Source organism: Arachis ipaensis, chromosome B3 (assembly GCF_059453495.1).
Source record: "Arachis ipaensis isolate K30076 ecotype BB chromosome B3, ASM5945349v1, whole genome shotgun sequence".
NCBI lineage: Eukaryota > Viridiplantae > Streptophyta > Magnoliopsida > Fabales > Fabaceae > Arachis > Arachis ipaensis.
The window spans coordinates 88621376-88636906 of NC_142438.1; the positions used below are offsets into that span (position 1 = coordinate 88621376).

The following is a 15531-nucleotide window of genomic DNA, read 5'->3' on the forward strand; positions in this document are numbered from 1 at the left end:
GTATTTTAATTTTTCTCTTTCATCATTTGTATTAATTAATTATATTAATCTTCTATTGCAATACATTTTTTATCTACTCCTCACATTATCTTTTCTATCTTTTTTTTACTTTTTTAATTGCTCTTTTTACTTTATTTTTAATTGTTTATTTTACTTTTACTTCTCATACATAAATTTATTATAATTCATCAAGGTTCTTTTTTAATTTAAGTGATATTTTAGATTATATTTTATCATTGATGCTTTTATTTTGTTTAGTGTGTTTTTTTTAGTCTGTGTTTAATATAATAATCTATAAATAACTATTCTATTATATAAAAATTAAATTTTTGCACTTAATGATAAAACTGTTATGGCATGTTTCTGATGGTATTTTTTTATTTATTTCTTTTAACTCATTAAATTCAATTTATTATAATAAATTAATTATATCAACTAATTGATTTGGTTAATTATTTAAATATCATACAATTTATTATAATTTCTATCAATCGATTAATTGTAATTCAAATTGAATGATTATTTTATCGCACGGGTAATTACACTTGTTACTTAATAATTTTCACCTATAAAACTATCAACTATCTAATATTATGATTTAGTTAATAAGAATGATGACATTAATATTTTTTCATAAGTCTTGTTATTATTTATAATTAAGAAAGAGTCATATATAAATTTATTTCCTTAATGAATGTTAATTTTGTTGTAAAATTCTATATTACTTTTAAAATTTTAGCGTAATTGAGTATAATTTTTACATTTTAAATTGAATTTACTTGAAAAAATTAATATGTAAATCACATTAGTATTACAAAATTACTTTATTAACATAATTAGTGGTGCTTACTTGAACCATTAAATTTAGCTTCTAATGATATTAAAGTCAACCTATTTTATTATTTTGTGCCTTCAAAAAATTTACACGACTGATATAAAAATCTAATAATTGAAAAAAAATTCAATACAATGAATATATTCATTTTAACAAATATTCTTCTATATGATACTATAAAAAATATACTGGTCACCTTGAATTACTACAGATCAACTTCTATCTACAGTGGTAGAATGCTTAAATTAAGATATATTCATCAAACAAACAATCAATAAAATATCATCTGTAATTTCTAATTTTGGGTACATTTATACATAAAAAAATATACATAAAGAAAAAAAGAAAAGAAGAGTTGAAATAACATTTGCGATAAAAATCATGATTCTTATAATTTTGTGTGGCCATCTATATATAGTAGACCAGACGACTATGATTATCTAACAAAATTAATTTGTATTTATTGCATTCAATTTGAATAGGTAACAAATCATCTTATTTTAATTTAGTTCTTAATTCACATGATTTGAATTTGACTCGATATAATTAATGATGACAAACATTATTTTTGGGCAAAATAAATAATTATTGTTGATTAATCATATGTACTTATTACTAATTGTTTATTATTGCAGGCCAAAATTCCATAGCCCAAATGGAATAAAAAGCAATCAGCAAGGATGGTGGGCTGAAAGTAAAATTAAAAGCCCAAGGAAAAGCAAACTAGGAAGCCTAAGAAATCAAAACGGGTTGCTTAATGGAAATCCAATCCAAGCCCGTATCCATCCCACAAAGCTTCTCTTGTAAGATTAAAGTCTTCACTCTTTCAATGTGCAACGTTCCTCTCCTCTTGATAAACCCCATTTTGAGGGTTTATCTTGTATCGATTTCAGGGGTTTTATCAATGATTCCACACGCTTTTCATATGAAAATACAAGACTTTGTGTTCCTTTCCTAACTTTTGCCTCATGGATGAAAACATGCTTATTTTGCACTAAATTAGATACATTTCTAATCTTCTCTTGGTGCCATTCGATGCCGTGACCTATGTGTTAAGTGGTTTCAGAATATAGGGCATGGATGAACCGGAAGAGAGGAGGAGAATGGGCGCGAAGGAAAGGAGCATGAGAAATTGAGCTTTGGAAACTTCAGCAAGGGCGCGTGCGCGTACTTGGCGCGCCCGCGTGGATTGCGCAGCTAGAAGTCAAAGCCAGAAGCCAAGCCACGAGCCGGCTTGTGTAGCGGCTAGGCCATAACCCCCGTGGGCGCGCACGCGTACGCTGCGCCTCCGCTCACATTGCAAGATGCCCCAGTGGCGCGCACGTGTGCTTTGCGCGTGCGCGCCGATGCTCGAACATGATTTTTTTTAGAAGTCACGTGACCTGGGCGTGGAGACAGTTGAAGATCTCATCTTGGGGGAAGTGCCTTGGCGGGAAGAGCTTAAGAAGACCAAGGGTTGAAGGGTTAAGGACTTTTGGCTCATTTTTAGATGGTTCTAGATTTTTTTAGCTATTGTTAGTTACACTCTTGGGTAAAGAGAGAGAGGGAGATTCCAAGCTCTCATTAGGGTTCATCTTCATCCATTTTCTGAATTTCCAATCACACTTTGGTGAGATCCATTGCAATTCTCAATTCACTTGTTCATGTTATAGATCTTCTTCTCCAATCTCAATTAATGCTTGTAATTGCTCATCCTCATAGATCCTAGATTCAACTTTGTAGTTTTGGATTTTTTTCAATTTCTTGAGAAGTTCATTTCCAGTGTTGTTCTTTGTTAATTGTTGTTAGTTCCTTGTGTTGAAGCACTTTCAATTCTACTTCCTTCTCATTTTTTTTACTATGCCTTTTATCCTTGCTCATCAATTGTTTGATAAAATGCCAACATTAGTTATGGAGTAAAAGTTTCTTACTTGGCATAGGGTTCGGGTCATTAGAAAGAGTTGAATAGTTTATGTCAATTGTTGATTTGGAATTAGAAATTGCTAATTGACTTGGAGTGCACTAAAGCTAGATTTCCCTAAGGTGAAAACTAGGACTTGTGACTCAAGTTAGTTACTCTCATTTGACTTTCCTCTATACCTAGGGGTTAACTAAATGAAGCAAGGCCTAATTGTTGTCATCATTGATGGGACTATAAGGATAGAATTTCTAATGCCAACCCTAGGCCAAGTCTTCTATAAATTGATTGCTTGTTTGCCATTTATTTTGCTAAACCTTCAAAAGAACCATAACAAGGCTTCCTAATCGATGAGATGCATGCTCTAGCAATTCCAAGGGAGGACGACTCGGGGGACTAGTACTCTCAGTTATAGATTGTAGGATTGTTTGATGCGAAGTTTGAATGTCGATTAGACTAAACTCACGATTATATCCATTATTGAATTCTATATCGGCATGATAAATTTCGTTTATCAAAATGGCGCCGTTGCCGGGGATATTGCTTAGTGTGCCATGTTATTGCTTAGAGTAGTTATGTGTGCATGCATATAGTTGCATCTTTTTGTGATTCTTTGTCCAAGTGACTAACCCCTCATCGTTACCATGAATTTCACTTCCCCTTCATTGCATGACGCGTTCACAACCGAATCCGAGCTTAGTCCCCTTTGATCCGGAAATAGAACGAACTTTGTTTCATATTAGACAAGCTCGGAAGCGGTTAAGGTTTGGACAAGGTGAAGAGGTTTTCACCACCTCAACCACCTTACTAAAAGTGAACATTGAACCGTCACTCAATGAAGGCAATAATCATTCTCCCATCAAAATCACTAACAATTTTTTTTCTTGTTTTAGGTACTAACGCCATGGATGCTCCGAGGAGAGTTACTATCAAGGAAGCGGGTGCACCGGATTATGTCCTTCAACCCCTTCATGTAACTCACCCTAATTTGAATGCAAACTTTGAACTCAAGACCGCTTTGATCAACCTCCTACCCAAATTTCATGGGCTTCCCGCACAAGACCCTATTAGACATCTCAAAGACTTTCATCGTATATGCTCAACAACAAGACGGGAAGGATCCGACGAGGTTGCTATATGGTTGTTTGCTTTCCCTTTCTCTCTTGAGGACAAGGCTAAAGAATGGTTCTACACTTTATCTAGTGAAGTCACCTCCGATTGGGACTTGCTTAGACGAGGATTCTTGGATAAATTCTTGCCCCCAGAGAAGATGGATAGGCTAAGGAAGGAAATGTCTTGTATTGTACAAGGTGAAACGGAACCACTGTACGAGTATTGGGAACGGTTTCGTAAGCTACTAGACACATGCCCTAATCACATGCTTGACACTCAAGTATTGCTTGGATACATATGTCAAGGGATGCGAGAACAAGATAGAACCCTCTTGGACACCTCTAGCAATGGTTCTTTGTCTAAATATAAAACAGCGGAGGAGGCATGGCAACTTATCATTGACTTAGCCGAATCCAATCAACATATGAGACGAAGAGTCAACCGCCCAAGAACTGTGAATGAGGTATCCACTAGTAGTGAAACCACCGCTCTAACCAAATCCTTGAGCGAAATGACATCCGTCTTGAGGCAACTCCAATTGAGCCAACAACAACCACAACAACCTCAACCTCAACCATATCAACAACACTCTCCACCCCCTCAACAACACAATCAACAATTGGTCCCTCAAAAAGTGTGTGGCATTTGTTCTTGCTATTCCCACTACACGGATGAGTGCCCAAGCCTTCAAGAGGACAACACTTTGGCGGCTACCCACAATTTCTATGACCGCCCAAATCAAGGGTACGACCAAGGCGGTAATCCTAACCAAGGGCACCCTTATCAAGGAGGAAGCTACAATCAAGGGAGTGGGTACCACAATCTAAATTGGAGAGACAATCATCAACAAGAAAATAGGACAACAACAACAATGGAGGAGGTCAAAGATGGAACAATAATCCATAAAACCGGCCACCATACAACCAACACAACCCACCATACAACCAATAAAACCAACAAAGAAACTACCAAACATACCAACCACCACATTAAAGACCACCACCCAACCAATCACAAGCCTCTCAAATCACATATCCAACCGCCCCCTCCAACTAAGATGAAACACTCCGGACCATCATCCAAGGCCAAAAGGAACTACAAAACACACTTGCTTCCGGTCTCACCGGCCTCACCTCTACACTATAAGCTCTTCTTGCACGAATGGACACATCATCAAATCCCACTCCTCAACCCCCAATCCAAAGCGTCATTCCCTCTCAACCTCAACCCAATCCTAAGGGGGGCATCAATGCCATCACCCTGAGATCCGGAACACAATTAAAAGAGAAGGGAGCAAAGGATTCAAATCCCATCATAATCACTCAAGAGAAGGAGAGAATAGATATAGAAGAGGTAGTGGAAAAGGAGACACCACAAGTCATAGTTGAAGATGAAACTCAACCAACAAAAGAGACCCCCAAGACTAAGAGAACCTTGGAAGAAGAAATTGCTCAACTACTCCCATTTCCAACACTTGCAAAGAAAGCTAGGAAGCGCATAGAACTCGACCCCAAAATGGTAGAAATGTTCAAGAAAGTTGAGGTAACCATCCCCCTCTTTGATGCTATCCATCAAGTTCCTAGATATGCAAAATTCCTTAAAGATCTATGCATGAACAAAGATAGAATTATTGAATTGGAAACCATCCCATTGGGGAGTTCTATTTCCGCTTTAATGGGAGCATCGCCCGAGAAGTGGGATGATCCGGGCCCTTGTATGGTCACTTGCATCGTCAATGGAGTTCAATTCGTAGATTGTATGTGTGACCTCGGAGCATGTGTTAGCATCATGCCTCTCTCCGTCTACCGGGTATTGAAGTTACCACCACTAAAAAGGTCGACGGCGAGATTTGTCCTAGCGGACAAAAGCATAATAACCGTGACGGGTGTTGCGGAAGATGTATTGGTGAATATCAAAGGGTTGGTATTTCCGATTGACTTCTATGTCCTTGAAATGCCATCAAGTGAAACTGAGAGAGCATCATCCATCCTACTTGGAAGACCATTTTTGAGAACTTCTAGATTTAAGCTAGATGCTTACTCGAGAACTACTCATTTGAGATAGATGGGAGAGTCGTAAGTTTTAGCCTAGAAGAAGCAATGAAGCATCCACCGGAAAATCACTCTCTATTCCGGTGTGACCCAATTGACAACATTGTTACCGAAGTGCACCTTGCAAAGTTAGATGAGAAGTACATGATTGAAGAGGCAAATGAAGATCCAAGCAAATTAAACACCACACACCATACAAACCATCCGGAAACTCAAACATCAAATCATGACAAAAAGATGGAATTGAAGCCACTACCCCCCCCACCTAAGGTACTCATATCTTGATGAAGCCCAAAAGCTCCCCGTGATAATCGCACAAGAGCTAACTCCTCAACAAGAAGAAAAGTTGCTAGAGGTATTGAGAAAAAACAAAAGGGCAATCGGGTGGAGTTTGGCGGATCTAGTGGGAATAAGCCCCCAAGTATGCGAGCACCGCATATTCCTTGAAGAAGGAGCAAGACCGGTCCGACAACCTTATAGGAGACTTAATCCAACCATTCTTGAGGTGGTGAAAAAAGAAGTCACTCGGCTACTTGAAGCGGACATCATCTATCCTATCTCGGATAGCGAGTGGGTAAGCCCGGTCCAAGTGGTGCCAAAGAAATCCGGGGTGACCACAATCAAAAATGAAAGCGGTGAACTTATAGCAACAAGAGTGCAAAATTCTTGGAGAGTATGCATAGACTACCGAAGGTTGAATGCGGCCACAAGAAAAGACCACTTCCCACTACCGTTCATCGATCAAATGCTTGATCGACTAGCCGGTAAATCATATTATTGCTTTCTTGATGGTTACTCCGGATACTTCCAAATACACATTGCTCTAGAGGACCAAGAAAAAACAACATTTACTTGCCCCTTTGGAACGTATGCTTACAAACGTATGCCATTTGGCCTATGCAACACACCGGCAACGTTTCAAAGATGCATGATGAGCCTATTTGCGGACTTTCTAGAGCAATGTATGGAAGTCTTCATGGATGACTTTAGCGTGTACGGTGATTCATTTGATCATTGCTTAGGTAACCTTGAAAAAGTCTTAGAGAGATGCACCAAAACAAACCTTGTCTTAAATTTTGAAAAGTGTCATTTCATGGTCAAACAAGGCATTGTTTTGGGGCACATAGTTTTAAAAGAAGGTATCTCCGTAGATCCGGCAAAAATAAATGTCATATCTAGTTTACCTTACCCCTCCTCCGAGAGGGAAGTCCGCTCTTTTCTTAGACATGCAGGATTCTACCAGAGATTCATCAAAGACTTTAGCAAGGTAGCCCTACCTCTCTCTCGACTACTGCAAAAGAAAACTGAATTTGAGCTAAGCAAGGAATGTATGGAAGCATATGACAAACTTAAAGTGGCATTGACACAAGCTCCTATTGTGCGAGGACCGAATTGGGCTCAACCATTTGAAATCATGTGTGATGCTTCGAATTATGTGATAGGAGCCGCGTTAGCACAACGCGAGGGTAAGATTCCCTATGTCATAGCTTATGCTTCAAAGACACTAGACGGAGCCCAATCCAACTACACTACTACCGAGAAGGAACTCCTAGCTATTGTTTTTGCTTTGGACAAGTTCCGAGCCTATCTTCTTGGTTCCAAGGTAGTAGTGTTCTCGGATCACGCGGCACTAAAGTATTTGTTGGCCAAAAAGGAATCAAAACCGAGATTAATTCGTTGGGTGCTTTTGTTACAAGAATTTGACTTGGAGATCAAGGATAGGAATGGTTCCCAAAACTTAGTGGCGGACCATCTAAGTCGCCTCGAACACACAAAAGGCGACACCACTCCTATCAATGACTCCTTTCCTCTAGATAGTTTGCACGCAATCTCGGAAGTAGTTCCTTGGTATGCCCCAATAGCAAACTACTTGGTTTCACGCACCTTTCCTCCCAATCTCAACAAACATCAAAAGGATAAGCTGAAAAGCGAATCCAAATACTATGTTTGGGACGATCCCTATTTGTGGAGGTGTGGAGCGGACCAAATAGTGCGACGGTGCATACCTCAAACCGAATTCCAAGCAATCTTGGACGCTTGCCATTCTTCCGAAGGAGGCGGCCACTACGGCCCCCAAATAACGGCAAGAAAGGTCCTTGATTGCGGATTTTGGTGGCCAACCCTTCTCAAAGATTCTTCCCTCTATTGCAAATCTTGTCCCCAATGCATTCGGTTTGGAAATATTTCTAATAAGGACGAAATCCCCCAACAAAATATGCTTTTTTGTGAAATCTTTGATGTATGGGGAATCGACTTCATGGGACCATTTCTAAATTCCAATGGCTTTCTCTACATCTTGTTAGCCGTCGATTATGTGTCAAAATGGGTGGAGGCAATCCCCACCCGGACGGATGATGCCCATGTTGTTTATTCTTTTGTGAGGAATAATATCATTTGTCGTTTTGGCTCCCCAAGAGCAATCATAAGTGATCAAGGATCCCATTTTTGCAACAAAAAAATGGACGGCCTCATGAGAAAGTATGGCAGCATACACAAAGTCGCCACGGCCTACTACCCCCAGACAAACGGCCAAGCCGAGGTGTCTAACCGGAAAATTAAACATGTGTTGGAAAGGATTGTGAAGCCGAATAGGAAAGATTGGAGCGCCAAACTCTCCGATGCACTTTAGGCATATCGAACGGCTTACAAAACACCCATTGGCATGAGCCCTTTTAGACTTGTATATGGTAAAGCATGCCATCTACCGGTAGAAATCGAACACAAAGCTTATTGGGCTATAAAGGAATGTAATATGAGTTTGGGTGGAGCCGGAGTAGAGAGAAAGCTTCAATTGGCGGAATTGGAGTGCTTGAGATTAGAAGCCTATGACAATTCTAGACTCTACAAGGAAAAGATGAAAGCCATTCATGACAAGAATATTAGGAGAAGGGAATTTAGACCCGGTGACCTAGTGCTCCTTTACAACTCAAGGTTGAGATTACTACCCGGAAAGCTTAGATCAAGATGGGATGGACCTTACCAAGTAAAGAAAGTAGAACCTTACGGGGTCTATCACTTGCGCCACCCATCAAGTCCGGACATTTTCAAGGTGAATGGGCACCGTCTCAAATTGTACCATGGTGAGCAAAGAAAGAACTCCAAGGAATTTGAAGTGTTCCTCTTGAGGGATGCATCTCTTGAACAAGAGCTTTGAGCTAGTGGACGTTCAACTTAAGGACGGTAAACAAAAGTGCTAGGTGGGAGACACCCCACCATGGTAAGATCTACCATTTGTACATAGCCATTGAATTCTTCTTTGATTGATACTTGCTTACTACTTGGCTTCATGTTTGGTAGCTAGGTGATCGATGAAGTTGTAGCTAGATTTTGTTTCAAAATTTGTTTCATTTGTTGAGTTCATTTGGTACTTTATCATGTCAAAACATCCTTCTATAGTACCTAAGGTGGTTATTTGGAGGGTTGGAATGCTGAAAGTGGTGCGAGAACATGCAACTTTGAAAAAGGCACCCTTTCGCGCGTGCGCGCACCTAACGCGCACGCGCCCATGAAGCAATTCCGACCATCCACGCAGACGCGCGATGTGCGCGGACGCGTGGATTGCAAGAAGTAACCCTCCATACATATTCCAGAGAGTTAGGCCACTCTCACGCCCGCACCATGCCTGAGGCACAGGCCGCTCACGCGTGCGCGCACAGGGCGCGTACGCACTCTTTGACAAATCCTCAGATCGACGCGCTAGCACACCTCGCGCGCGCGCGCCGATCGCCCCTGTGCACTCCTGGTACATATTCCAGAGAGTTAGGCCACTCTCGCGCCTGCACTAAGCCACCAGCCCACCACCTCTGCCGCGTGCGCGCACTAGGCGCCAACGCGCCCACATACCCGCAACGCAAGGCACGCGCACGCGCCCATGCCGCGCACGCGTCCCTTGCCCCTGTGCAATCCTAGTACATATTCCAGAGAGTTAAGCCAACCCCAAGCCCATCTTAAGCCTGGGGCATAATCACATTGCCGCACGCGCACACCGTGCGCGCGCGCGCCATCACTCCACCCCGCCTCCTTGCGCTTGCGCGCCCCGTGCGCGCACGCGTGGGTGACCGACGTCAACATAATAGGGAGCACACTTGCTCCCTTCATTCTTCTTCCCCCTTTTTTCTTCTTACCTCCTCTACTACCCATTTACCTACTACTACTTCTCCTCCCAAACAACCACCCCCTACCATCACCTCTGGCGACCACCCACCTTCGGTGGCCCCTACATTGCCCCCTCTATTCTCCATCATTCCAACCCACAACTTCCTCCCCCATACCCTTTTCCATCTCTCTCAAGGTACTATACTAGGCTCCCCTCTTGCTCTACTTCTCTCTTTTGCTTCTTAGTCAGTTAATTTCATTCTCTTTTAGGTAGTCTCTTTCTTCCCCCCCCCTTTTGAGCCCCTCACTTTTTTGGGGTGTTTTTGGCTCCTTTTCCATTTAACTCTTCATAGGCACTTGGGTCATAACTTCTCTTGCATTGATGAATGAGATGTGTTGCATGATTTTCTTATAACCACTGTGCATTGTAGGGATTAATGTTGGTTTGTGGAATGTTACATTGCCCCCCCCCCCCAATCTATTTACATACTACAAAAGGATGCACCCCAAGTGTTTGAAGAAATGCATACATGATACTTTTTGAACTCATTGTGACTCATTGCTTCTTAACTAGTCACTTTTGGGTGCACCTTCACATTCTACAATCCACCCACTCACCATTTCATAAATTGCTTCCCACTTTTGGTATTTGAGGGTGTATACTTCTCATGCCTTTTCCTTGCATGCCTACACTACCCCTACACCACATGCCAATGATTTGCCTTGCTCATCACATGTTATCTTCGTTACATGTTGAAGCTGTCATGTAATAAGGATACCCATATTCTTACGGCACAATTTCTCATTTGTATAATCATATTCAATTACGCTTCTTTGGGTTTGATGTTATCTCCTTTCTTTACTATCATAGGATGGTCATCAAAAAGAGCAACGGGAAAGCCCCGAAGAAGCCAGCATGCAATAGAGCACGCCAGGAACTAACGGCCAAGCCACTCCTAAAGAAGGCCAAGGGCCCCGTTGATGTTCTAGAGAAGGACAACCCTCCGAAGGATCCAAACAAGTTCCCTAACCGCTACTGCGAACTTGTTTACTCAAGGATGATTGAAAGGAATTATCACCCAGAGCCTCTTCTAGTCCTACCGGCCCACCTCACTCCGATAGTGATGCCACACATTGACCGGAGGCAATGGAGGTTCCTCTTGAGGCAACCCAAGGAGGTCAATTTATCATGGGTGGTGGAATTCTACACCAACTACCACTCACCCCTTCTCACATCAATCTTTGTGCGCCGGAAGCAAGTGTCAATCACAGTGGACGCCATCCGAGGAGTCCTTGGGATTGGGCCGTTAGCGGATGGATATGATGCCTATCAAGAAGTCTTGACAGCATGCGACGACCGTGAGTTCGATTGGAACGCAGTCCTCCGCGTAATTGCTTCACCCAACGCATGTTGGATTCGGGGGACCATAAAGCAAAGACCAAAAGGTTTAGATGCACGCTCCCTCACTCAAGAAGCCACGGCATGGGCCCAAATTCTAGCTCACTACGTGCTCCCAAGCACCCATGGGTCATCCATTACCGCCGAGCTTGCCTTATTGATATGGTGCATCTTAACCGAGAAACCGGTCGACATTTCGCATGCCATTCGCCAATCCATGGGGCGCATTCATGCCAAGGGAAATCTACCATTCTCCGCTATGGTGACTGAATTAGTGGCGGCAGCCGAAGTCCACCGAGAGACTAAGGATAGGAGGACCTCAATCCCGGTCGAGGGCGATGTTATTCTGACCAAGAGGTGCCTCAAGCCTCCGGAAGTCACCAAGGACATTGCACTACCCACACCAACCCGCAACACCACTACATCATCCACGCCTCAAAAATCAGCAAGCCAACGCCTTGAAGAACTTCACAAGAAGTTGGACCGTTATAAGAGGCGTAACCAACGCCGATATGCTCACGTGAAGAAACTCCTAAGCATTGTCACCCCACCCATAGAGAAACCAGATATCTCCACATCCACCGCAACTTCAAGCATAAGTACCGATGATAACGGAGATGAAGGACACTCGGGACTCGGCCATTGCCACCCATTGCGCATCACCTCTAGCACGGGGGACCGTGCTAAGTTTTAAGTGTGGGGAGGTCGGCCGACCGATCTCCGTAGGTAACACCCAAATAAATTTTCGTTTTCTGAACTCCTTTGTAGTAGGATAGGTTGCATGATTAGGTTTTCTTTGATATCATTTGCATGATAAGTTTACTTGGTTGGAACAATGAAACTCTCTCTTAGGAAACTAATACTTTGGGGCAACCTTAACATTGCCAATTTTGAATATCTTGATGCCAAACTCGCTTGAAAAACTGTATTTTGGAACATGAATTTTGAGTTAAGAACACAAGCTAGTGAGCTTTGAACCTTGTTTTGTGGCTACATCTTATAGTCACTTATTCTCCTTCTTGTGTGCAATTGTTTTCTCTTTATGAGTGTAATCCTTGCTTTGTTTGAGTCTATATGTCCATTATTCCTTGTATTCATGCATCTATATGATTGAGGCCATCACTTCATTAGCCCACCTACCAAATAGCCTTACCCTCTATCTTCCCTTGTTAGCCAAAAATTGAGCCTACGCTTAACCCACTTGTTCTTTAAATTAGCACATTACAAGCCTAAAGCGGAAAACCATAATTGTCCTCATTTGGATCTTTGATTAGCTTAGGCTAGTGTGTGTGTGAGTATCATTCAAGCGTGGGAACCTTGGGACATTGGGGGAATAAAATGGGCAGTTTTGTATTGTTATTGAAAATATTGGAAATTGGGTACATACTCATGTATTGGTCAGATGTAAAACCTTATGCATTGATAAAATGAGAAAAACAAATGAAAAAGAAAATAGAAAAAATAATATGAAAAGAAAGAAAAAATAGAAATAACAAAGAGAAAAAAAAGAGAAGAAAGGAATAAAAAGGGGACAAAATGCCTTAAAGCAAAGTGTAGCTTAATAAGATCAATGCATAAGTGTTGTGAAATGAAAAAAAAGAAAATACATGAGTATGTGAAAAAGTGAAGAATGGGTAGTTAGATTAGAACTCAATTGTATAGGATGTCATAGGTTAGGTGGAAAGTTTAAAGCTTATCAAAGATTCAAATTTCAAGCTCACTTAACCATATATGCATCCTACCTTAACCCTAGCCCCATTACAACCAAAGAAAAGACCTCATGATAGATGTATGCATGCAGGAAATATATGTTGATTGATTAGATGAGGAACAAATCTTGGAAAGCATGATTAGGAGAAAATTGAGAGAATCAACCCTAGACACTCGAGCGAATAGAGTGTAAACACTTCCGGTGAGGGTTCGAAGGCTCTAATTCATGATTCCCGGCTCTCACGAGCATGCTTCATGCGAAGTTGCATATATTGCACTTGATGCTCAAAAATTGGTGAATCCCATATATTGACCGCCACCGTGCCCTATATGCTTGCATATATCTTAGGAAGGTTGATTTGTTCCTAACCAAGTAGATGGTAGCACTAGTCGTAGTTGCATTCACGTAAGTAGGTTGCACCTCATGAGTCTTATACCTTTATGATCCTTCGGTCTTTTGCGTTTCTCTTGCATTTCTCTAAGCATGAGGACATGCTAGAATCTAAGTGTGGGGAGGTTGATAAACCCCATTTTAAGGGTTTATCTTGTATCGATTTCAGGGGTTTTATCAATGATTCCACACGCTTTTCATATGAAAATACAAGACTTTGTGTTCCTTTCCTAACTTTTGCCTCATGGATGAAAACATGCTTATTTTGCACTAAATTAGATACATTTCTAATCTTCTCTTGGTACCATTCAATGCCGTGACCTGTGTGTTAAGTGGTTTCAGAATATAGGGCAGGGATGAACCGGAAGAGAGGAGGAGAATGGGCGCGAAGGAAAGGAGCATGAGAAATTGAGCTTTGGAAACTTCAGCAAGGGCGCGTGCGCGTACTTGGCGCGCCCGCGTGGATTGCGCAGCTAGAAGTCAAAGCCAGAAGCCAAGCCACGAGCCGTCTTGTGTAGCGGCTAGGCCATAACCCCCGTGGGTGCGCACGCGTACACTGCGCCTTCGCTCACATTGCAAGATGCCCCAGTGGCGCGCACGCGTGCTTTGCGCGTGCGCGCCGATGCTCGAACATGATTTTTTTTTAGAAGTCACGTGACCTGGGCGTGGAGACAGTTGGAGATCTCATCTTGGGGGAAGTGCCTTGGCGGGAAGAGCTTAAGAAGACCAAGGGTTGAAGGGTTAAGGACTTTTGGCTCATTTTTAGATGGTTCTAGATTTTTTTGGCTATTGTTAGTTACACTCTTGGGTAGAGAGAGAGAGAGGGAGATTCCAAGCTCTCATTAGGGTTCATCTTCATCCATTTTCTGAATTTCCAATCACACTTTGGTGAGATCCATTGCAATTCTCAATTCACTTGTTCATGTTATAGATCTTCTTCTCCAATCTCAATTAGTGCTTATAATTGCTCAATCCTCATAGATCCTAGATTCAACTTTGTAGTTTTGGATTTTTTTCAATTTCTTGAGAAGTTCATTTCCATTGTTGTTCTTTGTTAATTGTTGTTAGTTCCTTGTGTTGAAGCACTTGCAATTCTACTTTCTTCTAATTTTTTTTACTATGCCTTTTATCCTTGCTCATCAATTGTTTGATAAAATACCAACATTAGTTATGGAGTAAAAGTTTCTTACTTGGCATAGGGTTCGGGTCATTAGAAAGAGTTGAATAGTTTATGTCAATTGTTGATTTGGAATTAGAAATTGCTAATTGACTTGGAGTGTACTAAAGCTAGATTTCCCTAAGGTGAAAACTAGGACTTGTGACTCAAGTTAGTTACTCTCATTTGACTTTCCTCTATACCTAGGGGTTAACAAAATGAAGCAAGGCCTAATTGTTGTCATCATTGACGGGACTATAAGGATAGAATTTCTAATGCCAACCCTAGGCCAAGTCTTCTACAAATTGATTGCTTGTTTGCCATTTATTTTGCTAAACCTTCAAAAGAACCACAACAAGGCTTCCTAATCGATGAGATGCATGCTCTAGCAATTCCAAGGGAGGACGACTCGGGGGACTAGTACTCTCGGTTATAGATTGTAGGATTGTTTGATGCGAAGTTTGAATGTCGATTAGACTATACTCACGATTATATCCATTATTGAATTCTATATCGGCATGATAAATTTCGTTTATCACCTCTCTGACCAAGTCAAATCAAAACTTCAGAAAAGTAAGAAAGAGAAAGAGAGAGAGCTTCTTCACCAAGCTAGTCACCAAAGAAGCAAGAGAGAGAAGGATTAAGCATGAAACACAGAAATCTAAATCAGAAAATCCAAACCAAATCAAGCTTAGGTTATAGGTAAATCACTTCCTCATACATGCAACTCGGCTTCATCTCTTCTTCCCAACTCTCTACTCTATCCGAAATGGGATACAAGGGAAAGAGGATTTCTGTCCTTCTCTGCTGTGTATCTACGGTCTTAAACAAGACTTGGGGACCAAGTTGGTTTTCAAGGGCTCAGATCAAGTTGACCATTGGAA

General features: G+C 41.4%; 1 protein-coding gene across 1 annotated transcript; it reads left to right on the plus strand.

Annotated features, from left to right (window-relative positions):
• Window positions 1–8648: 8648 nt before the first annotated feature.
• Window positions 8649–10535, plus strand: LOC107633300 (uncharacterized). The gene is made up of 2 exons (XM_088507270.1): window positions 8649–8976; window positions 10423–10535. The coding sequence occupies exons 1-2, from the start codon at window positions 8649–8651 to the stop codon at window positions 10533–10535; spliced, it is 441 nt and encodes a 146-aa protein (XP_088363396.1).
• Window positions 10536–15531: the final 4996 nt, after the last annotated feature.

Excerpts from the sequence above, each read along its gene's own strand:
- LOC107633300 (XM_088507270.1), top strand. The coding sequence starts at position 8,649 with ATGAGTTTGGGTGGAGCCGGAGTAGAGAGAAAGCTTCAATTGGCGGAA. Across the intron at positions 8,977-10,422 it reads CCGTCTCAAATTGTACCATG|GGATTAATGTTGGTTTGTGG; the intron begins GTGAGCAAAGAA and ends TGTGCATTGTAG.